This window comes from Onychomys torridus, chromosome 2 (genome assembly GCF_903995425.1).
Source record: "Onychomys torridus chromosome 2, mOncTor1.1, whole genome shotgun sequence".
NCBI lineage: Eukaryota > Metazoa > Chordata > Mammalia > Rodentia > Cricetidae > Onychomys > Onychomys torridus.
The window spans coordinates 136,601,982-136,626,798 of record NC_050444.1 but is presented as its reverse complement, the minus strand read 5'-3'; the positions used below and the strand labels follow the sequence as shown (position 1 = coordinate 136,626,798).

General features: G+C 46.3%; 1 protein-coding gene across 2 annotated transcripts; it reads left to right on the top strand.

Moving 5' to 3' along the window:
• Positions 1-9,867: 9,867 nt before the first annotated feature.
• Positions 9,868-23,993, top strand: Ppie (peptidylprolyl isomerase E). 2 transcript variants are annotated; one of them, XM_036180141.1, is made up of 10 exons: positions 9,868-9,915; positions 10,779-10,877; positions 12,901-12,944; positions 13,546-13,572; positions 14,746-14,827; positions 15,260-15,360; positions 17,515-17,638; positions 20,792-20,977; positions 23,410-23,552; positions 23,712-23,993. In XM_036180141.1, exons 1-10 carry the CDS (start codon positions 9,885-9,887, stop codon positions 23,778-23,780), a joined length of 906 nt encoding a protein of 301 aa, XP_036036034.1. In that variant the 5' UTR covers positions 9,868-9,884; the 3' UTR covers positions 23,781-23,993. The 2 variants fall into 2 exon arrangements, with proteins under 2 accessions (XP_036036034.1, XP_036036035.1); XM_036180142.1 differs by lacking the exons at positions 9,868-9,915; positions 10,779-10,877; positions 12,901-12,944 and having other exon boundaries at positions 13,553-13,616.
• Positions 23,994-24,817: the final 824 nt, after the last annotated feature.

Here is a 24,817-nt window from a genome sequence, read left to right as displayed (position 1 = left end):
AAATGCTCTGCAGTTGAGCTACATCCCCAGCCCAGGTTCGTTCTCTTCTCTGGGGTCCTGCTGCAGTGTGGCTCCTAGCACCTGGCCCACCACATTCATGTTTGCTGCTCCTGCTAGGGCTGCTGCTCCACATAAACACACCTCCAACGTTGGCAACCCACAGCCTGTGATTCAGGCTCTGTGGGAGAGACCCAGACACCCAAGGCACTCAGAATAGACTTTCCCATTTCAGCTTTATTGAAAAGACACTTTTCTCTGCTCCATTCATCAGATATTAAAGCTCGACCAAACGCCAAAGGACCATGCAGTGGGCTGAGGATGCAGTGGGAAACAACCTGGCAAGATCCTGCAGTCAGGACGCTTTCTCTGCAGGAGAGGAAAGGGTGTAGAGAATAAACACAATACACCTGGTGCCCAGTGTGATCGTGATATGTAACCTCTCCTTTGTAACATAGGAAAGGATGCTTCCCACTCTTCTCCTCACTTTCCTGATGCAGAGTGCCATAAAGATGGTTAATTTTAAAATGCAGTACTGCGTGGAAAGATGAATCCTGCCTACTGTCGTCAGATCTTGAGTTCATCACTGACATCACAGACTAATGTTTCTAGAGCATTTAATGAGAGAGACGGGTATGGTTTGTTACGTTTACTGCTCTGGTGGTTATACCCTCTGGCTGGCCCAGTTACTTCTGGGACTCTTTCTAAAGGGAATAACATGGTCTGTCTTAGGGTTTCTATTGTTGCAATGAAACACCACGACCAAAAGCAAGTCTGGGGAGGAAAGGGTTTGCTTGGCCTACACTTCCAAATCACAGTTCATCGTTGAAGGAAGACAGGACAGCAACTGAAGCAGGGCAGGAACCTGGAGGCAGGAGCTGACGCAGAGGTTCATGGACGGGAGCTGCTTACTGGCTTGCTCCCCATGGCTTGCTCGGCTTGTTTTCTTATAGAAACCAGAACCACCAATCCAGGGGTGGTGCCACCCACAAGGAGAGTCCTCCAACATCAATCAGTAATTAAGAAAATGCCTTACAGTCAGATCTTTGTTTGTTTGTTTTTTGAGACAGGGTCTCTCTGTGTGACAGTCCTGGCTGTCCTGGAACTCTATAGACCAGGCTGGCCTCAAACTCACAGAGATCAGCCTGTCTCTGCCTCCCAAGTGCTGGGATTAAAGGCGTGTGCCACCACCACCACCCCCCCCAGATCCTAGAAAAGCATTTTCTCAGTTGGGGCCCCCTCCTGTCTGATGACTGTAGCTTGGGTCAAGTTGACATAAACTGGCCAGTACATGGCCTTTAGCAAAACAGACAAACAGACAGACAAACAGACAAACAGCTGTCCTGTTAAGATGGTTCCGTGGCACTGTACATTCTATAAACAAATTGAATGGTTATTGTGCTAATGTGAGCAAATTGGTTGAGCTTACTGGGTGTCTAGGTAAAATAAGATGATCTGTACCTCAAAAAAATCTTGTGTGGGGGGTCCTGGTGTACACACCTTTAATCCCAATACTTAGGAGCAGAAACAGATGGATCTGTGAGTTTGAGATCAGCCTGGATTACTTAGCTCCTCACAGGCCAGCCAGGGCTAAATAGGAAGACTGTCTAAAACCAAAGGCTTCTGTGGTGTTGGGAAGATATACTTTTGTGCCCATGTTGTGAGTCCCCTGAGCAAGACCACCACAGAGCCAATATCCGATGCAAAACACACAGGGGTTTATTGATAACAAGCAAGCCTGGGTTTGGTCTGTGTCCAACACTCGACACAGCATGGGAGGAGGACGGCCCTGAGCTCCCAGGGTGAGGGGTTTTTAAAGGGAAAAACCGCAAGCAGGGTGGTACAAGCCTTGGTGTTATGTGATTGGGTGAGGGTGTGTAACCTTTGAATTGACTGGTTGGGAGTTATTTTTGGGCAAGTCTGGACAAGTTCCAGGCTCTGTCCTTGAGCTGCCATGGGTGCTGGCTGGCCTTGCACATTCACATTGACCGATGCACAAAGCTCTAAGTTGGTGAGGGGTCCCAGACAGTAAACAACTCGCTGAATGTTGAGCAGTCCGAATATGTACAGAAAGGGAGCTACTGCAAGGACTGTGTCTTTTGTTCATGGCCCTCCCAGAAACTGCTTGCTTAAGTCTCAGGAAACTGAGGCCTGATCTCTGAGAGAAGACTGACAGCCTGTTATGGCGTCTGCTTGGTCCTTTCAATACTACTTATTGAGCAAGCATGAGGACCCAAGTTCAACTCCTAGGACCCAAGTAAAAAAAGCCAAGGGTGGTGGTGCGCACTTACGGTTCCAGTGCCAGAGGGGTGAAGACCTCCTCACATATACTGTAACATGCATGTGCACTCATAACACACACACACACACACACACACACACACACACACACACACACACCGAATAAAAAATGTTACGTTTATGTGGCACCAGGCACAGAGGTACACACCTGTAGCTCTGGCTTCTCAGAAGGCTAGGATATAAGGGTCACTGGATCCCAGGAGTTTGAGGACAGTCCAGGCAACATAGCAAGACCCTGTTTCAACAACAGAAAGCTGGTGAGAAGTAAACCTGAAAACAGCTCTTTGGCACAAGACCTGGCACGGAACGAGCGTCCAATATGGGCTAACTTCCCTTGCTCACTGTATTGTGTTTTTATTTGCCTATGTGTGAGAAGCTATATGGTTGTTATATTACCCATCCCCAATGTGGTCTGAATTCAGTCAAGAGCCGTTACCTCTTCACCCCTTCCCCTGGCTTTCTGAAACAGCATTCAGTGGTTAGACTAGCCTAATCTTAGCCACTGCCATGCCCTTTCTGAAGTGCTAATATGCTGTCTTCCAGATATCCATGGAACTGGGAAAGGAGCTCATGGCTATCTTCATGCCGGCTTTGGAAACACCCTTTGTGGGGAGTTGAGGAAGCCCTTGGTGAGTGTGTTTGACTTGAGATGGCCACGTCAAGGAGCAAGGCCTTGGAGCTGTAGGAAATTGCTAAAACTTTCCTGTATGTCAGGCTTGGGAAGACAAAGCTGTCTTCCTCTGGTCCAAGTATGAATATTTAAGAATCATGCCAATGTGTGCAAAGACTAGCAACTGCAGCTTCTCCACCCCCCCCCCCCCCCCCCCCCCCAGATGTTTACGGCTGGAAACTGCTCACTGGAGACTTCCTACAGAGACCAGAGAACTCCTCCCTACTGTGCAGTACCTAATGAACATGCTGAGGTCCCACGTTGCTATGGTATTGGTGTGGCTCCATCACCTGACCCAGCTTTTCTCTGTGAGTGTCTGTGGATCTGTCCTTTCTTCATGTTCTCACTGCCCCTAGTAAGGTTTCCGGACTCAGCCATGCTGGATGTGGCACCTCATCTCAGAAACAAAAGTAGGTACCCCAAGTGTTTACAGGAGGACAGGCGCCAGAACTTGATACCCACCACAGAGGCATCACTCTTCATCAGGACTTTTTTTTTTTTTAATGAACTGCCCATAGGGAAATGTTTGTTTTTGGTTATCCAAATAGAGCATTCAAACCTTTCTAAAATGATCTGTGGAATGCTGCTGGAGGTGGGAAGCTCCCAGCTGAAGCACAGGCTGGAGACAGTCTCTCTACAGTCCTTACTGTTTCTTAGACCCCTAGACTTCAGCTCTCTGTTCAAAAGGACAGGGGATGTGTCCTTGTACATCCAGGTGTGGCAAAGGAAAGAGTGATCTTTGTGTCTTTCCTGTCATTATCATGGGAAGTTAGTAAGGAAACAGGAGATGTAAACAACAGTTTCCCACCGGTTGGTTGGTTGTTTTGTTCCTTGATGGGAGCCGTGCAGCCTAGTAGTCTTGGGTCGGCATATGACTACCTGTCCAACAGGTTTCCTCAGGGCAAGGCACTAGTGGAAACAGACTCTCACTTGGCAAGGACCAGTAGTCCATGGGAAAGCACAGGAATTTGCAGAGTTCATGTGGCTTGCAGGCTCTTTTCTCTCTCGTTATATTGGTGATTCTTCGAGTGGTTTTTAGTTTTACTTTGTCGGTCACACATGCAACAGCTGTAATTTCCCTGGAAATTGTGTTCTTTCTAGAATAATTTCTCCTAAGATTCAGCAGGGGGCTAATGCTTCTCAACTCTCTTCTCTAGAGTTACTAACTATAACTCCTAATCCTGGGAGCTTTTCTGACTCAATAGAGGCAGTTAGGGACATCTGAGAAAACAACACTTGGAATAGTTACCATATATCACGGTTCTGGAAAGGAGAATAAGGCATGCACACACAGACAAGGAAGAAAGTCTCAGGAATACACACAGTGCCAGCTGTTGAGACTAAGTATAGACTCATTGGTAGGATCTGGTAGGCTCCAAGAGGAAAAATACAATGCAAAATGTGGGATGGGTAGATAGATCCACCTTTACCATACACAGGCATTTATATTGGAGGAAGAAGTATGGTATAGTGAGGTGGAAAGAGGGCACTTTTCAAAGTCTGCTGTTTACAGAGAGATTGAGACATGGGGCCCTCTTGTAGAAAAGGAAACTGCATAAAAGCATATCTTGCAGACATGAAAGAATTGTCTGAGTTTGAATACTATTGTCCTTAAAGCATTGTGCCCATGTCTATTACTTTTTAACTTTGTAACTACAAGTTACAAAGCTGTGAGAGCAAGATGTGTCTGGCTCCATATCTAGTTAAGTGTGCAAAAATGCTGAACTCTATGTCTAGAATAAGGTTATGCAGGGGCTGGGAAGGTGTATTTAGGGAAGTATGAAGGGGAACAATGGGTGCTTTCATAATGATCATGATATGCTTAAATTATGATATATTTCTTTTTTCTTTTCTTTTCTTTTTTTTTTTTTTTTTTTTCTATGAGACAGGGTTTCTCTGTGTAGCTTTGCGCCTTTTCTGGAGCTCACATGGTAGCCTAGGTTGGCCTCGAACTCACGGAGATCCGCCTGGTTCTGCCTCCTGAGTGCTGGGATTAAAGGCGTGCGCCACCACTGCCCGGCTAATTATGATATATTTCTTAAAGTCAAAAATAGAAGCCAATAATAAAGCTGTCCATATAACCCTTGTAGGAAAAACTCTGTTTAAATATAAGTAAAGATGGCCTGAGCTATTTGGGGCCATTTGAGTGTAATCCACTTGGTGGTCAGAAGTTTTCCTTGCTGATGCCCCTTCCTTGCCTTGAACCTGAGCCGAGGCTGGACCCCAGCAGTTCCTAAGACAGGGTCTCCTGTAGTACAAGGCTTAAACATAGATTGGCCTCAAATTCTTGATTCTCCTGCTGCTAGGATTACAGATGTGTGTTACCCTGAGTTGTGTATCCCAGATTGGCTTTGAACTTGAAACCCTACTGCCTCAACCTCTCCTCCATGGATAACTGTATGGCTTTTTTCTAATGCAGATCAATTCTGCAATCCTCTGACACCAACAGAACATTCCAGAATTCAATTCAACTCAATCCTGAGCTAACACAGACAACAAAGGTTCAGGATTTAGCCCCATCAGACCTTCTCCACTTTAGACACTGACCAAAATGAAGTCCCTACATTACCTGTCTCTCTGCCCAGCTGACTACAAATTTGGGAGATCCCCTGATCCCATCTTTCCCAGAATCAATAATTCTCTAAAACACTCATAGAACTCAAGAATATATTATGATTGCAGTTTATTATGAAAGGTAGAGCTGAGGAAGAGCTGAATGGAGGATACACTGAGCAAGAGGGTATTGGAAGGGAGATGTGGAGTTTTTACACTCTCCAAGCATGCCAGACCTGCCATCCTCGAAGTATATCACATATTCAGCTACTTGAAAGCCCCCAAGCATGGAGTTTCCTTACACAGGCACCATTGATTTGTTGGTAGTAGAATTCAGTTTCCTATTTCCTACCCTCTCTGAGGGGTCTGAAGGTGGAGCTAAAAATTCAGCCTCTGATGAAGACGATCCCTCTGGTAACCAGTTTCCATTTGGAAACTATGAAAGGGCCCCACAATGAGTCATGGTGAACATAAATTCAGGTATGATCAAAATGGGCTAATTATGAATAACAAGACTCAGCCATGTTATTTGGGAGATTCCAAGGGTTTTTAAGAGCTCTGTACCTAGAACTTTAGACAAAGATAAACTATATATACATATTTTTAGTATGCCATACCCACATAAAGGACACGTGAATAAATTCCCCAGAGTGACTGTGTTGTTCTAGAATACTTTGGGTACACACACACACACACAATTCTCCTAACCAGACTACAAAGTCTTATTCCCATAAGCATTATGTCTTAGTAAGGCATGAGATTGGTGAAGTCAGCTATGTGCTTAGCTCTAGGGACACAATGGGTACAGGCCTTGGTGTCAAAGACCTGGATCTAATGGAAGACAGACACACCCTGACTACAGTTACAGGAGGCTGCCAATCAACTTCTGGACTTCTGGGCCACGGACTCTGTGGGGTCACAGGTGAATGCAGAGTAAATAGGACCCCTGACAAGAACTGGTGTGTACCTCCACAGATAAAGAGGAGGGAACTCAATAAACAAAGGCAGAGACAAGAAAAATGGGTGTGTGGTCAGGGGTTGAAGGGCTGGCTTAGAGATCAAGCTTAACATGGAGCAGGTACAGCTCCCATGTCAGGGTATGTGTGGTTGGCATCAGTGATGTAAGCAGGGGCCATGGGATGTTTGAGGTTTATTTTGAAATAGCTCATAGATGTGCAGAAGGGAGAAAGCCACTGCTACCAGCTTTCCCTAGTCTGCTGCATTAACACCTTGTTCTCCTGGGCTCCACTCATCCATCCTAGACAAGTCAGGCTAGTGTCTATAAATGTAAACGGGAGGTGGGGGGCAGCAGTTGGAGAGATGTCTAAGTGGTTAAGAGCACTTTCTGTTCTTGAAAAGGACCCAGGTTTGTAGCAGGAATCTTAAAGAGTCTTATTAATAAAATCAAACTCAGGCTAGTTATTGGGGTGAATGCTGGAAGATCAGAGAAGCAGAACAAGCCACAGTCACCTCCCCTCACCAGTTCCTCAGCTGATCCTGTTTCCTCAGACTGGAAGCCTCATCCAAATGGATCTCAGCTGAACTGCTGCTCAAAAGTCTGAAAGCTTAACCAGCCAAATGCTTCTCGTTTCTGGTCCACTTTATATACCTTTCTGTTTTCTACCATCACTGCCTGGGATTAAAGGCGTGAGTCACCATGCTTGGCTGTATCCTTGAACAGATGGATTTCTGCCTCTGGAATGCTAGGATTAAAGGCGTGTGCTACCACTGCCTAACCTCTATGTTTAATATTGGGGCTGTTCTGTCTCTGACCCCAGATAAGTTTATTAGGGTGCACAATATTTTGGGGAATACAATACCACCACACAGGTTCAATTCCCAGTACCCAGATGGTGGCTCACAACCATCCATAACTCCAGTTACAGGGGATTTGATGCTCTCTTCTAACCTCTGTGGGCACCAGGTATGCACATGGTGCACATACATGCATGCAGGCAAAACATTCATATGTGTAAAATAAATCTTTAAAAAAAATACACATGCTGGGCGGTGGTGGCACATGCCTTTAATCCCAGCACTCGGGAGGCAGAGCCAGGTGGATCTTTGTGAGTTCCAGGCCAGCCTGGTCTACAGAGCGAGATCCAGGAAAGGTGCAAAGCTACACAGAGAAACCCTGTCTGGAAAAACAAAACAAAACAAAACACAACACAACACAACACAACACACACACACACACACACACACACACACACACACACACGTCTTCATCCCTCATCCTTCATCTGTTTACAACAGATGGCAACCACTACAGAAAACCACAACCAATCAATAGGCAGAGTTGGGAAGCCCAGTCCCAACAGTTACATCTACAAAATACTCCCACACCCATGGCCCAGGAAACATTACAGAAGTGGGGGTGGGAAGACTGTAAGAGCCAGGGGATCAGGGACTTTGCTCTAGATTGTGTCTCCTAGTAACGTCAGAGGCTATACCCATAAGGTCTCGACATGATCATCCAAAGGAGAGCTGAACAAGGACACCAACGAACACACTAAACTGCACAGGAAAAAGCTCACAAGGCCTTAACCCTACACAAAGAACCACATGCAAGTGAGAAAAGCAGGGGCAGGAGAGATGGTCTCCCTCAGGGAAGAGCACATCGACTGGTTGCCAGTGCCAAATGGTCAGCCCTAAAGTCACACATCCAGGGGACGTTATATGGACTCAACAGGCTATACTTAGGAATATATGTATATATACAAATACATATAGGCATGAAATAACAATTGATGAAAAAATGAGGCCATGAGTTTGAAGAATGAGCATAAGGAGAGTTTGTAGGGGGGAAGGGGAGGGAGAAACCTTGTAATTAAAATGTAATCTTAAAATTAAAAAAGGAAAAAGATTAAAGTAAATGTGACCATGTAACTTCCGTGTTATAATCCTACTGTAACTTCTCAAAGCTAAGTTTTCTACAGAGCTTGCAGGCCCCGGCATGGTGTGGCCTCTTCCCACCTTTCCTGCCTGATCTTCTGCGGTCCATTTCCACCTCACGTGCTCCTGCTTCTCAGTTCAGGTTTCACCTTAAAAGTCTCCTCAAGCTGGGCGGTGGTGGCACACACCTTTAATCCCAGCACTGGGGAGGCAGAGACCGGTGGATCTTTGTGAGTTCAAGGCCAGCCTGGGCTACAGAGTGAGTTCCAGGAAAGGCGCAAAGCTACACAGAGAAACCCTGTCTCAAAAAAGAAAAAAAGTCTCCTCAAAAGGGCAGTGAGATGGCTCAGCTGGTAAAGACACTTGCCTTGCAAACCTGAGTTGGTGGAAAGAGAAAACCAACTCCATCAAATTGTCCTCTGGCTTTCATATGCATGTATGTGGCGCTCTCTGCACAAGCGCACTCACCCTCGCTCTCAGGCACACACACGCAAAAGTTACCTCAGTAAAGTCTAAATGCTTTATCTAAAACAGGTGAGGGTATATAGATCAATGTAGCAATGGGCTACAGCTCTGGGTTTGATCTCCAGCATCATAATAAAGTAAAGCCTGGTGTGGTGGCTCACATCGTTAGTCCTAGCACCTGGGAGGCAGATGTAGGCCGAGTTCTGTGAGCCGAAGGCTAGCCTGGTCTACATAGTAAGTTCCAGGACAGCCAGGGGTACATAGGGAGATCCTGTCTCAAAATAAATAAACAAAATGAGACTAGTTAAATTTATTTTTGAGGTATCTTGGTGGTACATGACGGAAAGCGAGACACTTTAACAAGCAAACAAACGTGGTCTTACTATTTTCTACTGTTAATGAGCAAAAATTTAAATATTACTTAATTTAGAATAAGAGTAATTCTTGTACAAGAGTCAAACAATAGCAGTTTTCCCGCAGAGTCAGATAGTAAAATATCATACGCTTTGGGTGGAACAGGTCTCCTCTCCTTGTAACATGAAAGCAGCCAGGAAGCAGAGGAACGAATGTTGCTGTAACTAATAAAACTTGGCGATATTGAAATTTTAATTTCATGTAATTTCCATCTGTTATGAAATATTGTCTTGATCCTCTCCGCTTCCCGCTCCTTCAAAATGTAAAAATTATTCTTAGCTTCCGAGTTGGCCAGAAACAAGTGGCTGGACAGCCCGGACGCTAGTGCGTTGTGGTGGGTCATAACTGCAGAGAATTCCCCGATTGATGGGACCAAGGTTTGTTCCCCCTAACACCATCCTCCTGCCGGATCACTGATACCACTCAGGTCCGCACACCACCGGGGATACCGGATGCCGCAATAGGCGGGAAGGGGCGGAGCCTGCAGCCGCCGCGCACAGCGACCCACCAGGACCTAAAGAAAAGGGGAACGGCGCGCGGGGGGGCGCGTGCCGAGCGACGGCTTCCGGCGGAAACTGGAGTGAGCAAGATGGCTACCACCAAGCGTGTGCTGTACGTGGGTGAGCAGGAACGGGAGCTAGACAGTCTGGGAAATGTGAGGAAGGCGGCAAGCAGCCCGGCTCTATGGAGGAGGGCTTGCTGGACCCGAGGGTGTGAGCCGAGGTGGAAGGAACCATTCCGGCGACCTTCCTAGTCCACTAAGCCCTGACCAGTGACGGGAATTAGGGGCTTCCAAATCCTCCCGCCCATTCGTTTTACAAACATTCAATGCGGGAATGTCTGGGTCTATGCCCTGAAGGAAAGAGTTACCAGGCTAGTAAGAAGAAAGTGGGAAATAACCTAAACATCACAGTTTAATAAGCGCTGTAGTAGGGGCGAACAGTGATGACAGGAAGTTGGGTGGGTGCAAACTTTCTGTTGCCGGGGACGCAGAACTTGAGCAGGAGTTAGGCAAGGGGTCAGGGTATAGGCAAAACTGTTAGCTGCAGCCGAAGCCCAAAGATGTAAATAGCCTGATGCCTGTGGGCAAGTGAGTCATTTTTCAAGAAACCCAGGGAAACAGTGGAAGTACTGTGTACACTCCTATTTAAGGAGCTCTCACTTTATCTTGAGGACGGTGACGTTTAAGACTTGTCTAAGAGAACTGATGGATTTGTTTCCACTTCCCCCAAAATATTCCTACTGTTTTTGTTTTTTATTTGCGGGGGGGGGGGGGGGGGGCGGGGTCAGTTATGAAGCTGTTGTGGAATCTTGGAGATAGATTTGGATCTGTTTGAAAAAAGGTTGGAGAAAGAAAGTAGTGTGGGTGGGCAGAAGAGAGTTTGTGTAGATGGACAGGATGGAAAGATCCCTCCCCTTTGCCAATGGCTGCAGCGACTTTTGAGTGTGGAGGACGGGCTCAGTGTCCCTGGCTTATTTACAGGTGGGCTGGCAGAAGAGGTGGACGACAAGGTTCTTCATGCTGCTTTCATCCCTTTTGGAGACATCACAGATATTCAGATTCCTCTGGATTATGAAACAGGTGGGTCCTTTGGGTGTCTCTGATGTTCATTACCCTCCTAGAGGAAAAGAATTGTAAAAGATTAAAGACACAGGTAGTGGTAGCCTACACCTTTAATACTAGCACTCAGGAGGCAGAGGGAGTTGGATCTCCCTCTGGACAGCCAGGGTTATACAGAGAAACATCGCCTCAAAAAAACCACCCAAACAAGCAAACAAACAGAAAAGTCACATTCCAACTCTAAATTTGCATTCTTAGACTGGAGGTATAGCTCAGCAGAATTCTTGTCCAACATGTGAGGCCATGGATTCAATTCCCAGCACTGACCCCCCCCCCCCCACACACACACACACAGGGGTTGGTGGTGGGGGAATAACAAGATCTTTAAACTCTCTGAGCTTAGGGAATCTTTTTTGCCAGTATTTGCTGGGCATGGTAGCACATGCCTGTAATCCCACCATTTCAGAGGTTGAGACAGGAGGATGGAGTTTATGGTCAGTCTGGGCTGCATAGTTAGACGCCATCTGCAAAAAAAAAGTTCTGTTGACTTTTTCAGGGGTGTGGAGGGAGGGGCGGTTGAGACAGGGTTTCTCTGTGTAGCTCTGGCTGTCCTGGAACTCACTCTGTAGACCAGGCTGGCCTCCGCATCCTGAGTGCTGAGTTTAAAGGTGTGCACCACCACTGGGCTGACTTTCTAATGGACTGTGTAACTAAGTTGACATTGTTGTGTGTGGGCTTTCTATTTACGTCAGAATTTGTCTGAGGGGAAAGACTGAATGTCCGTACCAGATTTTTGGATTTATGCTTTATGTGTAGTCGATGGATCACATTGTGTATTTGGTTGGTGACTTTTTGCTTGTTTTAGTTTTGTTTCTGTTTCAAAACGATCTCACTGTTGTCCAGGCTGGCCTCTTAACTGATGACCCTTCTGCCTTAGCCTCCCAAGAAGTTAGCATCATAGATACATACTATGGCACCTGGATTCAAATTGTATATTTGAATAAATAGTTGATACCATAATAACTTACCTTGCCAGTTGTACTGCGTGAAGGTTAAGGTTTATGTTTGACTTTCATAAATGAATAGAATGCCTTTAAAAAAATTTTTTTTCTGCCAGGCAGTGGTGGCACATACCTTTAATCCCAGCACTTGGGAGGCAGAGGCAGGCAGATCTCTGTGAGTTCAAGGCCAGCCTGGTCTCCAAAGCGAGTTCCAGGAAAGGCGCAAAGCTACACAGAGAAACCCTGTCTCAAAAAACAAAAAACAAAAAGAAAAAAATTTTTTTTTTCTTGATTTCTGTGTGCTTTGGCCGAGGACAGTTTGCGGGAATTAGTTTTTCTACCATGTGGATCCTGAGATTGAACTCAGGTCATCAGGCTTGATGGCAAGCTCCACTACCCACTGAGCCATCTCGCCAGACCTCAACACTCATTTTAAAGATTAAAAATAAAATTTGGAGCCAAGTGGTGGTGGTGGCATGTGCCTTTAATCTCAGCACTCAGGAGGCAGAGGCATGGGGATCTCTTAAGAGTTCAAGGCCAGCCTGGTCTATAAAGTGAGTTCTGGGACAGTCAGGACTACACAGAGAAACCCTGTTGTTTTTTTTAAAAAAAAAAAAAAAAAAAAAAAAAATCAGTTCAGGGCTGGAGGGATGGCTCAGTGGTAAGAGCACTGGCTGTTCTTCCAGAAGATAGATTCAAGATTAAATTCCCAGCACCCACACTGTGGCTCCCAGCCATCTGTAACTCCAGCCTATGGGATCCAGTGCCCTCTTCTGGCCTCTTCAGGTACACCATGGCTTTTAGACATGCATGTAGGCAAAACCCCCATACCCATACAAATTTACAATTATTTAGCTTTATCCATAGAAGATGTTTATTATTGCTTCCAATATTATTTAAAAGAGATCAAAGAATGAGATTTCTTCTCTCTAGATAGTGACTGGGCAGGATTTCTGGAGTCTGGACATGGCGTGTGACTGGTCTTTTTCCTTCCATTGCCTCCCATGGTAATGACTTATTCTTGTGTCTTTTCCTTCTTGCAGAAAAGCATCGAGGGTTTGCTTTTGTTGAATTTGAGTTGGCAGAGGTAAGACTTCAGTGCTCTTTGGTTCCTATAGAACAGCAGTTCTTGACCTATATGTGTCACGACCCCTTGGGGGGTCACATATCAGATATTTACATTACGATTCATAACAGTAGCAAACTTACATTTATGAAGTAGCAATGAAATAATTTTGTGGTTGGGAGTCACAACAGGAGGAACTGTATAAAGTGTCACAGCATTAGGGAGGTTGAGAACCAGTGCTGTAGAGGAAGGTAGGTTTTGGGTCTTAGGCTGATGTTTTGGAAAGTGCTGTTTGAAGGAAAGCTTCCTATCAGACTGTGATGTGTTGGTAGCAGCTCAGACTGGTGGTCAGACGCTGCTTGTCTTGCTCCGCAGAGCTCTTACAGCTCTGTTTGTTGAGCACTCCTGCCTGGCAGTGCTGGTGTTTGTCTCTTATGTCTTCAGCTAGAAGATCGTGGCACCACGAGCTTGAAAATTGCCCAAGAAGTGTTGTTAGTCACACACACAAACTAGGCAGGAAGGGCAGAGGTGACTTCTTCCTATTTATTTTGCTACCAAGTGTGCATTTAGACACACGCATTCAGATAGAAGCCTAAACTTACACCTTGCATTTTCTTGGCAGGATGCTGCAGCAGCTATTGACAACATGGTATGGCTGGGAATCCTGATTCTCACTGAAGTTGCCTTTTGCTGGTACAGGGGGCCTTGTTCAAATTCTGGTATTCTGAATCTCTGAAGTGTCAGGGTTGGGTACGGAGGTAAAAGTTACCATCAAGTAAAAATGCTCACTGTGAACTGATTGCTGGTAAAATTAGTTCCTGCTCAGACACCTCTCCACTCAACAGTGTACTTCCTGCTCATCCTTCTGGGCTGGTCTCTCACTGGCCACCCACATGATGATGCATGGCAGACCCAACGCCAACTGATTGCTCACTGAAGCTGCATATTTGCAGAGGGAAGGGTTTTGTGAAATGTAAGATTAGTTAACAGTTGAAAAGAGAAATTCAGTAACTGAAGGCTGTGTGACTGGTGCAGATGATTGGAACAGCCTGGAAAAGTCCTTGGAAATGATGACATTCTTAAGATTTGTGGCTGGCCTAAGACACTTCTGTGTCATTTTATGTCAGACATGAAGTGCAAAAATATTGTACTGTTGCTAGAATTTTGCTGAAAAAAAAGTCTTTAAAATTAATTATCTCTGGTTACATGTTTCCATTATAAATCAGTACGTGATTGATTCTGATATTAACTGGAAGAAATTTAAGTTTTTCCCATGAGATCTTCACTGCTGCCTTAAGGTTCACATTGAGTGGCCTTTCCCAGTGCCGCTTTGCAGTTCTTTTTGCATTGTTCTCTGCTCCCCATTCTCCATACACACGATATCTCAAAGGTGGTCTTGCTTCTAACGGTAGACTCGGGATCTGCCTGCATTTACCCCTGTCACTTGAGTCCCTGCAGCTCAGAATTACCCTAAGCAGTGCAGGCCTTCGCTGGTATTAAAAGTTTGCAGCTAGCCAGGCGGTGGTGCACGCCTTTAATCCCAGTGCTCAGGAGGCCGAGGCAGGCGGATCTCTGTAAATTTGAGGACAGCCTAGGCAACACAGAGAAACCCCATCTCAACCAAAATAAAAAAAGTTTGCAGCAGCTCCAGGGGGCATTTTCCTCTAATGTTCTTCTTTGGTACTGTCTGGTGCGGGCATAGCTTTTGTTACTAAGGGATCCTGATCAAAGGAAGAAACTGGTCAGGTCTCAGAAGTAAATGAAAAGCTGCTGGAGATTTTTAATCTGACAGTTTAAGCAACTGGGTTTACAATCTTTTCAGAATGAATCTGAGCTCTTTGGACGGACAATTCGTGTTAATTTGGCTAAACCAATGAGAATTAAAGAGGGCTCGTCCAGACCAGGTGAGTGGGGCACCTTCTGGGTGCTTGTTGGGTGCTATGGTTTGGCCTCCTTTATGTGCATGCTCAGTGCTGCTTCTGGTGGACAGGAGTGGAGGGTGGTCAAGAGGGTGGTTCACACTGGCAGAGGGTATGCGTTACCTTTATTGGCAAACAACAATAAAGCCGAAGTAATTGTTCCTCTTGAGAGAACTCTGCCTGGTTTCTCATCTCCTGAGTTTTTGGTACTCCATTCCTGGGGAAGGGCTGAAGCCAGCAAAGCTCATCTTTGCCATTGGCACAGCTTTTCCCCTTGGTCCTACTAAGCGCTGGACCTCCGGGGGGTCCCACTGGGGGCTTGGTCTAGAGTATTGTCAAAGGGGACTTCTCTGGCCAAGAGGACCACAGAGATGAGGGACAGTCTGATTTTTCACTGTGTGTGCCTTTTGCTTCCAGTTTGGTCAGATGATGACTGGTTGAAGAAGTTTTCTGGGAAGACTCTTGAAGAGAATAAAGAAGAGGAAGGGCCTGAGCCTCCCAAAGCAGAAACCCAAGAGGTGAGATGGAAGGTGGTGCATCCCCAGAAGACAGGTTGTGCTTTCCATTGTTATGGGGACTTGGAGGTGCATATATTTACGAAGTGCAGACGGTGGACGGTGAACTTAGGACTTGGTGAAGGTGGTGCTGGGGGAATGAAAGGGCACAGCTTTGGGGATCATGTTTGTGCTCCCCTACACCCTCAGGCAGCCCTCTCGTGCTGAGGTCCTTGGCACCTTGTTCTGTCCTGTTCTTGGCCTCATACAGAGGTGGCAGGACAGGTAGTTTTTCCCTTTAGCTTGTGTGTGGTTTCTGGGTTTGCCTAAGGCAGTTCAGCCCTGGCACATTTCCTGGTTCTCAGCACACCGCCATGACCAGTGCTGCAGGACTTTGCTGTTGTTCAAATCTTCAATGTCTTTTAATAAAAAACCCAGAGCCAGATATCAGGGTGAAAGCTAAAAGATCAGAGAAGCAGAGCAGCCAGCCACTAGTTCTTAGCTCTATGAAATCCTCAGCCTAAAGAGAGTGAATTCCTGTTTCCTTGCACCTTATATACCTTTCTCTGCCCTGCCATATTACTTCCTAGGATTAAAGGCGTGTGTGCTTCCCAAACAAGGGCATGAGATCTCAAGTGCTGGATTAAAGATGTATGTCTATGTCTAATCTAGTGGCTAGCTCTGTCCTCTGATCCTCAGGCAAGTTTACTAGGGTACACAATATCTCACCACACTTCACTTCCTCTGTGGACCCTATGAGGTTGACATTCTTCTACGTTTTGTTCATGGCACATGGCTTTTCTGTCCTTTTTCAGCTGCAACAGTAGCAGTCACCCTTGGCTGTCTGAAGCCCTCCTCTTCTGCACCGTCGACTTTGATGGTCTGTCTCTAACATCGGACTTGAGTTATTTCTTGCTGCCCATAGGGGCTCCTTAAAGTAGCACGCTTGGGGGTCCCCAGGTGTCCCTGGCCCCTTCTTTATGGTAGAACCAGCATCCTCACACTCTCCAGTGTTTCTCTGAAGCCCCCTTGACAGCTTGTCTTTGTACTGCAGCCCCTGTCTGAGCTCAAGTCTCTGGTTTGGAAATTTCCACTCTTTCTGATCACAGTCTTGCTCTCCTAGTGCTTTCCCAAAGGAGCTAGAATAACCTTCCTGGAGTGCATGTCCTGTCCTTTTCTCTCCCGCCCGGAACTCTGCACTTGTCCTGTCACGTGTCTCAGGACACAGGAGCTCCCAAGTCTCCATCCTGCCCATCTTGCAGGTGTCCTTGTCTGCTGCTCTGTAGTACAGTCCCTCCCTGACTCAGTAAAATAGAGTCTCTGTGCACACGCTGGCTTTTGCACAGGCTAATCCTGTGCCCATTGCCCTTTCTGGGCAGGACAGTTGATAAGCTGGGGCCTTGTACTGTGGGGTGGAATACTGGACTAAGAGCGTGACCATGAGGGGAAAAGGTGACTTGTTTTTCAGTTCCTACTTATCACATACTACCTTTGTGACATGGTGTAAGTTACACAGCAAGTACAGTATTGTTGTTGCTGTGGTATTGCTAGTGCCAACGTAACTGGCAGTAGCCAGAGCCTCTGCATCTGCATGATGCTTTGGCATTCGATCAGCTGAACCAAAACAAATGTGATGTTTGTATTCTGTGTCTGTCTTCCTCTGCGTGGTCTCCCCTGCTTCACTACAAAGCAAGCCTCAGCCTCTTGTCCTTTGACACTCCAATCAGAAGGGTTCCCCTATGCTTCCAGGGTGAACCTGTGACAGTTATGATTGGACATGGGGGAAAGAAATGTTGGTGTATGCGTGTGTCCACTACTGTAGTGAGGTCTATGACTTGACTGAGGCACTGAAGATGAGGAGGGTTGAGTATTCTGACCCTGCTAGCTGCAGGACAAGGAGAGGTGAGCAGGCATGTCTGATGGTGAGCATGGAGAGAGATGCCTACAGGTGGGGGCTCCATTTTATAGTGCTGAGTGGGGTTTCCAGTCATTGGATGTCCAGTTGGGTGCTGTGGCCATAGTTCCTGCCTCCTACAGCCCTATCACGGCCCACGACCTTCCCTGTCAGCACCTGTGTTCAGGCTGGTCACTGGAGTTGTGCTGCTGGGTTCCATTACTTGTGCACCCACGTAGGGAGCGCCAACACTAGCCTTCTAACTAGTATTTTTCCTGACCTAGGGAGAGCCCACTACAAAAAAAGCACGGTCAAATCCTCAAGTGTACATGGACATCAAGATAGGGAACAAGCCCGCTGGCCGCATCCAAATGCTCCTGCGTTCTGATGTTGTGCCCATGACAGCAGGTAAGCAGACCCCTGTGGTCAGATTGGCAGGAAGCCTTCCCAAGGCTCTCACTGCCTCAGCTCTTAGACCCTTGGCGTTGTTTCTGACCTGACTAAATTAATTCGTGGCATCTAAGGTCCTAGGATCTAATAACAGATCAGAGCTGACATTGAAGCTTCATAAGTGTTGGTTTATTATTCTTTTTTTTTTTTTTTTTTGAGCTGAGGATTGAACCCAGGGCATTGCGCTTGCTAGGCAAGCGCTCTACCACTGAGCTAAATCCCCAACCCTATCATTCTTTAATAATAGAGGAGTTTTTAAAAAAATAACACGCTGGGTGGCACACGCCTGTAATCCCAGCACTTGGGAGGCAGAGCCAGGTGGATCTCTGTGAGTTCGAGGCCAGCCTGGGCTACCAAGTGAGTTCCAGGGAAGGCACAAAGCTACACAGAGAAACCCTGTCTCGAAAAACCAAAAAACAAAACAAAACACAAGTAATATATTATTATAAATACATTGTAAATAATGTATTCATTGTTTAAAAGAAACTATCACACATATATATATTCCAACACTAGTACATCCAGCTCTATGCTTTAGAAGTAACTAGTACTAATTTCTAGTTTATTAAAATATTAACTTTTTAATGTAAATTTTACTATTTACATATATAATTTAAGGAGTTATCATAGAATTTGGTTTTGACCAGTAAACCCCGTCCCTGCCCTGCCATCAGCACTGTTTGCTATTCCTCAGAGGCAGGCAGTTTCATTTCTTAGCTCATTATTTTGGTTTTGACTTCCATATTGGAAGATAATAGCTATATATTCACTCCCTCCATCTCTCCCTCTCTCTCTTTCTTTCTTTCCCTTTTTTTTTTTTTTAACATATATATGTTTTCATTCAAGTCATTATCGTTAGATTTACTGCCCTAGAAAAGGAATTAGTCTTTTCTCCCTTCCACAACCCCTTATCTATCCTGGCTGTTGTGTCTGAGGGTGAGCATGGGGAGATATGCCTACGGGTGGGGCCTGTTCTGTAGTGCTGTAAGTTACTGTAAGCCTGGCCAGGCATCTCCAAGGAATCTGATGCATACTCACATACAGACACATTACATGAAGATGATTAAAAAAAAAAAAGAATCTTAGAAGCCAGACAGTGGTGGCGCAAGCCTTTAACCCCAGCACTTGGGAGGCAGAGGTAGGCGGATCTCTGTGAGTTCAAGGCCAGCCTGGTCTACAGGGTGAGATCCAGGAAAGGCACCAGAACTACACAGAGAAACCCTGTCTCGAAAAAAACCAAATTAAAAAAAAAAAAAAGAATCTTAGAAAAAAATTACAGTGGCTGGGTGTAGTGGGGCACATCCCTTTAATCCCAGCATTTGGGAAGGAGAGGTAGACAAATCTCTTGATTTCCAGGCCAGCCTGGTTTACATAGAGTTCCAGAATAGCCAGAACTACGCAGTGAGACCCTGTCAAAAACAAATGATTGTGTATGTGTGTGTGCATGTGCATGACACATACGGAGGTTAGAGGACAGCTTGCAGAGTTCCAGGAAAGACCTGAATGTGAGTAGGTAGTTACTTACAGAAGCAGAAATGGACCCAAAGTCAGCTGCATCACCAAAGGCCCAAAAAGGCTCGTGAAAGCTAGGAACCTGGTGCTAACTGCGCAGCTTCAGGCAATTTGACAGGCTAGAGAGTGGTTTTTCAGGCAGCTCTGTGTTTTTAGATGACCACAGACGGCTCCATTTGTTGACAATGCCTCCCAGCAATCTTTCCTGCTTAGGCAAGAGAGGATCCTATTGAATCTGGTCAATCTCAGGGACTTCCTGAATTGACAAAGAGCTTTAGAACATCCTTTAGGATATCTTGAGTCTTAACGAGCTTTTCTCACACTTGGAAAGCTGTATCTCGGAGGAAAGTACCACTGTCCTTCTGCCTCCACATAGATTCTGTGGGTCCGACTCAGGTCTCCAGGCTTGCACAGTAAGTGCTTGAGCCTTACTTGCTGAGCTGTCTTTCTGGCCCTGGATTCCACCTTCCCAACCCTGTTTTCTTTAAAAAATAAAAAAATAAAAATCAGTGCATGGGGCCAGAGAGATGGCTTTGAGGACATTGGCAGTTCTTCCAGAGGTCCTGAGTTCAGTTCCCAGCAACCACATGTTGGCTTATGGTCATCTATAATGGGATCTTCTGGCATGCATGTGTATATGCATATAAAGCACCATATACATAAATAAATCTTTAAAAAAAAATCAGGTTGGAGAGATAGCTCAGCAGTTAAGAGCACTAGCTGCTGTTCCAGAGGACCCAGGTTTGATTCCCAGAACCCACATGACAGCTCACAACTGTCTATAACTCCTGTTCCAGGAGATCTGACACCCTCACACAGTTGTACATGCAGCAAAATACCAATGTACATAAAATACAAATAAATTTTTTAAAAACCCACTTCATTATCACTTTAGTATAATTTGAGAATACAGCATAGATAGAACACACACATTCTGTCTTATTTAATCAGGGTGGCATGTGGTTATTTAGTAAATCAGTACCGTAACAGCTTATAAAGAGGATAGGAGGAGAACACAATTAGCTCTCTCTATCCTTGGGATCACATCTCTGAATTGAACCAGCCATAGCAGAAATATGTGACGGACCAGTCAGATGGCTCAGTAGGTTAAAGTACCTGCTGCCAAGTCTGACAGCCTGAGTTCAAGCCCAGGAACCATATGATAGAAGGAGAGAGCCAAACCCTGTGAGTTGTCCTCAGACCTATGCACACATGTACACATATACGCACATACACAATAATGAATGTAATAAAAATTTCTAAATCTACTTGAGAGGAACATTGCATCTCTACTAAGCATGCTTGTATTGTCCCCCATTATATGCCCTAGATAATATAGTATAGCAACCATTTATGGAGCTTTTATATTGTATGTGTATCCTAGATAATATAGAGATGGTAGAAAAGATAGAGGATCCAGAAGAGCCCTGGGAATCATCCCCATGTGGATACCCAGGAGCAGTTGTGCAAAACTAGACAAGTAAAACATGTTTTATTTTCCCCTTTCATACCCCCTCATCTTTCTGGGTAGTTACTTTAATTTTGATCAGGAAGCTACGTTGTCTTCAACTACAACACTGTTTCCTTTCTCAACACCAGAAAATTTCCGTTGCCTGTGCACCCACGAGAAGGGCTTTGGCTTCAAGGGAAGCAGCTTCCACCGCATCATCCCCCAGTTCATGTGCCAGGGTGGTGACTTCACAAACCACAATGGCACGGGGGGCAAGTCCATCTATGGGAAGAAGTTCGATGATGAAAACTTCATCCTCAAACACACAGGAGCAGGTAAGCACTCATTCTGGTGTGGTGAGTAAGTCGGGGCCAGGGCAGACTGACTGCCACTAGTGGTCGGCCAGCCTTGAAGAAACTCCGGCTGGCGTGAGCTGCTTGCCTCCAGCCTTGTACTCTTCATGTCCCTCCTTCATTCCACAAGCTGGTGTTCCCTGCTAGCCTAGAGTCTGGTGATCTTTGCAGGTTCCCTGTGCCCTCAACCTCTGCATCCCCTTTATGCCCTCAGTCCCAATCAAAGATCCCAGGCCCATGCCTGTTTGTCTTCTGAGACCACCATATTGATCTGAGGTCTTGCCTCCTGCCTACCGTAGGTGCCTGCTCTGACTTCCCTCCTGTAGAGACTGACTATCCCTCCTTATGAGGGAGTCTGTCTCTCTGCCCTGCTTAGGAAGTTGGCATCTTCTGCTGGTTCCCTTTGACCTATATAATGTGTTTCTCCTGCGTAGCAGTTTGGTCCATCAGTGTCCAGGCATGTGATCTCAAGTCTTAAAATAAATTATCTTTGGACTCTTGTTCCTCTCACTGGCTGTCATCTTGACTCTAGTTTACTTTTTAGCAAAACTTTTAGAAAAAATGTATAGACTCACTGCCTTTTTACTCTCTCCAAGTCCTTCTATCTAGACTTTTAGCCCCAGCTGGCCACTCAGACTTTTCTTGCTAAAGATGCCAACCATCTTTCTTGGCAGCAGCCAGTTTTCTGCCTCACCTTTTCCATCTCCAGCAGCATCCTGTACTGTTGGCCCTGTGCTCCTGTTTCTCACCTTGCTCTGGGTTGGCTCCTCCATCTTCCAGTTGCTTTTGACTTCTGTTTCCTCCCTTGATTCCTAAACATGGCAGTGGCTCAGAGATCCAGTTGATTTCTCCATAGAAACCTGTTCACTGTGCCTTTGTTTTCTTCCTGCAAGTTTGTGCTAGACTGAAGTACGAGGACAATACTTCTGCCTACATTATTTTAAAAGTAAGAATTGAGACTCGGTCTCACACTGTGTACCCCTGGCTGACCTGGAACTTGACATATAGACGAGATTAGCCTGCTTCAGGCTCCCAAGTCCTGGGATTAAAGGCATACACCACTATACTTGGTTTGTTTTTTGTTTTTTGAAACAGGGTCTTAGTGTGTAGCTCAAGCTAGCACTGAACTCTGGATCCTCCTGATTACTCTGCCTCCTGAGTGCTAGGTTTATAGGCATGTACTGCCACATCCAGCTCCCTAGAAGATTCCATTATTGGGGAAAGCCCTTAAGACTTAGCGTTTATGTAAATAGACTTAGTTCTTAAGGGACTAGAGAGATGGTTCAGTGGTTAAGAGCACTGGATGCTCTTGGAGAGGACCCTCAGACTTCACAGATTAAAATAGTTTTTCCCCCCAACTCCCTTCATGTTCCCCTGTTTTAGTACCTGGTCAAGAATTAGGGCTCAGGGGCTGGAGAGATGGCTCAGTGGTTAAGAGCACTGGCTGCTTTTCTAGAGGACCCAGGTTTGATTCCCAGCACCCACATGGTAACTCAAAACTGTCTGTAACTCCAGTCTCAGGGGAGTCTCTTATGGCCTCCTCTGGCACCAGGCACACATGTGGGCCATAGACAAGCATGCAGGCACATAAACATAATTAAAAAGAGAAGAAATGGTGGCCCACGCCTTTATCTCAGCATCGGAGGCAGAGGCAGGCAGATCTGAGTTCAAGGCCAGCCTGGTCTACAGAGTGAGTTCCAGAACAGGCTCCAAGGCTACTGAGAAACCCTGTCTCGAAAAAAGAATCAGGGCTCATCTTGGATTCGTCTCCCTGCAGCCACAGCTGTTGCCTGTCTCCAGCTCCTGTCCTGGCCCAGCTCCCTCCTCCCCGTGACTGTTTCTACCTCTCTTCCCAGCACAGATGTCCCTGCATCTTGGTTGTCACAGCACAGCATCCTTTAACATACACACATTTATCACTTGTGTGGGTGTGTGTGCTGTGCATGTGTTTGAGTGACAGTGCATGTCCTGCAGTTTGTGTGTGGAGACCAGAGGACAACCTTTTACTATAGGTTCTGGGGATGAACTTCAGATTGTCTGCCTTCTACAGCAAGCACTTTTCTCTGCAGAACCATCTCCCCAGCCCATACGATTCCATTTAGATGAATGGGCCTGGTTACAAAGTAAACAGCAAGTCATTGTTATAAATGAAAAGAACATGAACAAATGGAACAGCCCACTTGTCCTTTTCTGTGGTGAGGAAAGATGAGGTGCTACATCTCAGGTCCCTGTCCTGGAGCCTGACTGAGCCAGCATGCAGAAGCCCTGTTAACAGTCAGCATAGACATGTGTCATGGGTTCAGGTCCCTGTCCTGGAGCCTGAGCCAGTATACAGAAGCACTGTCAACAGTCAGCACTGGTGTGCATCATGGGCTGGAAAATGGAGGGAGCTGAGGAGTCTTATTTTCTCCCAGGCCTTCTCTCCATGGCCAATTCTGGCCCAAACACCAATGGCTCCCAGTTCTTCCTGACCTGTGATAAGACGGATTGGCTGGATGGCAAACATGTGGTGTTTGGGGAGATCACTGAAGGCCTGGATGTCTTACGGCAGATTGAGGTAGGTAGTTGGAAATGGCTTCCTACCTGGACCTGAAATGGGCTTCCCAGTGGGTGAGGGGTTCTCTGTGGCTGTGGAAGGGGGCATTTGGAAGGGGTCCCTGTTCGGGGGAGGGTGATCCCTGAGCTGTGCTTCTGATTCTTCCGTCTGCCCACCAAGGCTCAGGGCAGCAAGGACGGAAAGCCAAAGCAGAAGGTGATCATCGCTGACTGTGGAGAGTTCATGTGATGCCTCGCTCGGCTCCCGCCTCTGGAAGACAAGGGTCCTGTGAAGCAGTTGTGTGTGGCCCAAGCCCTTCTTTGGGGTTACCTTTTCCTTAGCAGCAGCTCCTCTGCATTGCCTAGGTTCTTTCTTTGGACGTGCTGTCTGTCCTGGGCCGGCTCTAGCCACTGGGTGGCTTTACTAAAATAAACTGGTTTTTTGTACTGTTGCCTCCAGCAAGTTCCTGGGAGTTATCTGTTAAGAGACCATGTCTGTGGCTAAACTGTCCCCTGGGTGGGATGGCAAGTCTGTGAAGGTGTAATACCTTCCCATGGCTCGTTTCCTTCCGGGGCTCATTCCCTTCCATGCCGGGTCATGTATCTTTATGCCAGATGTCCTTGTCAGATCATGTCAGGGCAGCAGCAATCAGAGCTGCCTGCCTGGGGTCGGCCTCCGCGGCTCTGGTGTCTAACATGCACACTGTTTTCTCAGGTTTTTAAAATGTTATTATGACTCAAAGAGCCCACTCTGCCAGGAGACAGGAGGTTGGCACACGACCTGGGCTTCAGGCAACCCGCTGCTTGTTCCTGTGAAGAAGGCTTTATTGAGACAGCTGTATCCACTGATGTTCCAACACTGCCTGTGGCTGCCCTTCTGGGGTCATCTTGCCCGCAGTACCTTTGCTCCAGCACCAAGGCAGGACACAGCTTTGTGTTTGGGGCTAATGCCGAGTGGTACGCCTGCCTGCGATGGCTGAAGGAAGGCAGAGTGGGGACTATGGATCAGGAAACTGCTGGCGTTTTCTTGAATGGCAGTGGCTGAGTCCAGATGTCAAATCCACAACAGATTGTTCATCAGCTGCCCTTGCCTGTCTATGGCCAGAGGTTTAGTGACTGAGATCCGTAAATACACAAGGGTTTTGTTTGGTTGTTTCCTTTGTTCTTTTAAAGATCTTGATATGTATCTTAGGCTGGCCTTGAACTCATGGTAATTCTGCCTGTCTTCCAAGTACTAAGAGTGTGCATCACTATCCCTGGCTTTTCCATGTTTTCTTAAAACTCTTC

Coding starts and splice junctions, on each gene's coding strand:
- Ppie (XM_036180141.1), top strand. CDS start 9,885: ATGGCTACCACCAAGCGTGTGCTGTACGTGG. Junction 13,573..14,745: donor CAGCAGCTATTGACAACATG/GTATGGCTGGGA, acceptor CAATCTTTTCAG/AATGAATCTGAGCTCTTTGG. Junction 23,553..23,711: donor ATGTCTTACGGCAGATTGAG/GTAGGTAGTTGG, acceptor CTGCCCACCAAG/GCTCAGGGCAGCAAGGACGG.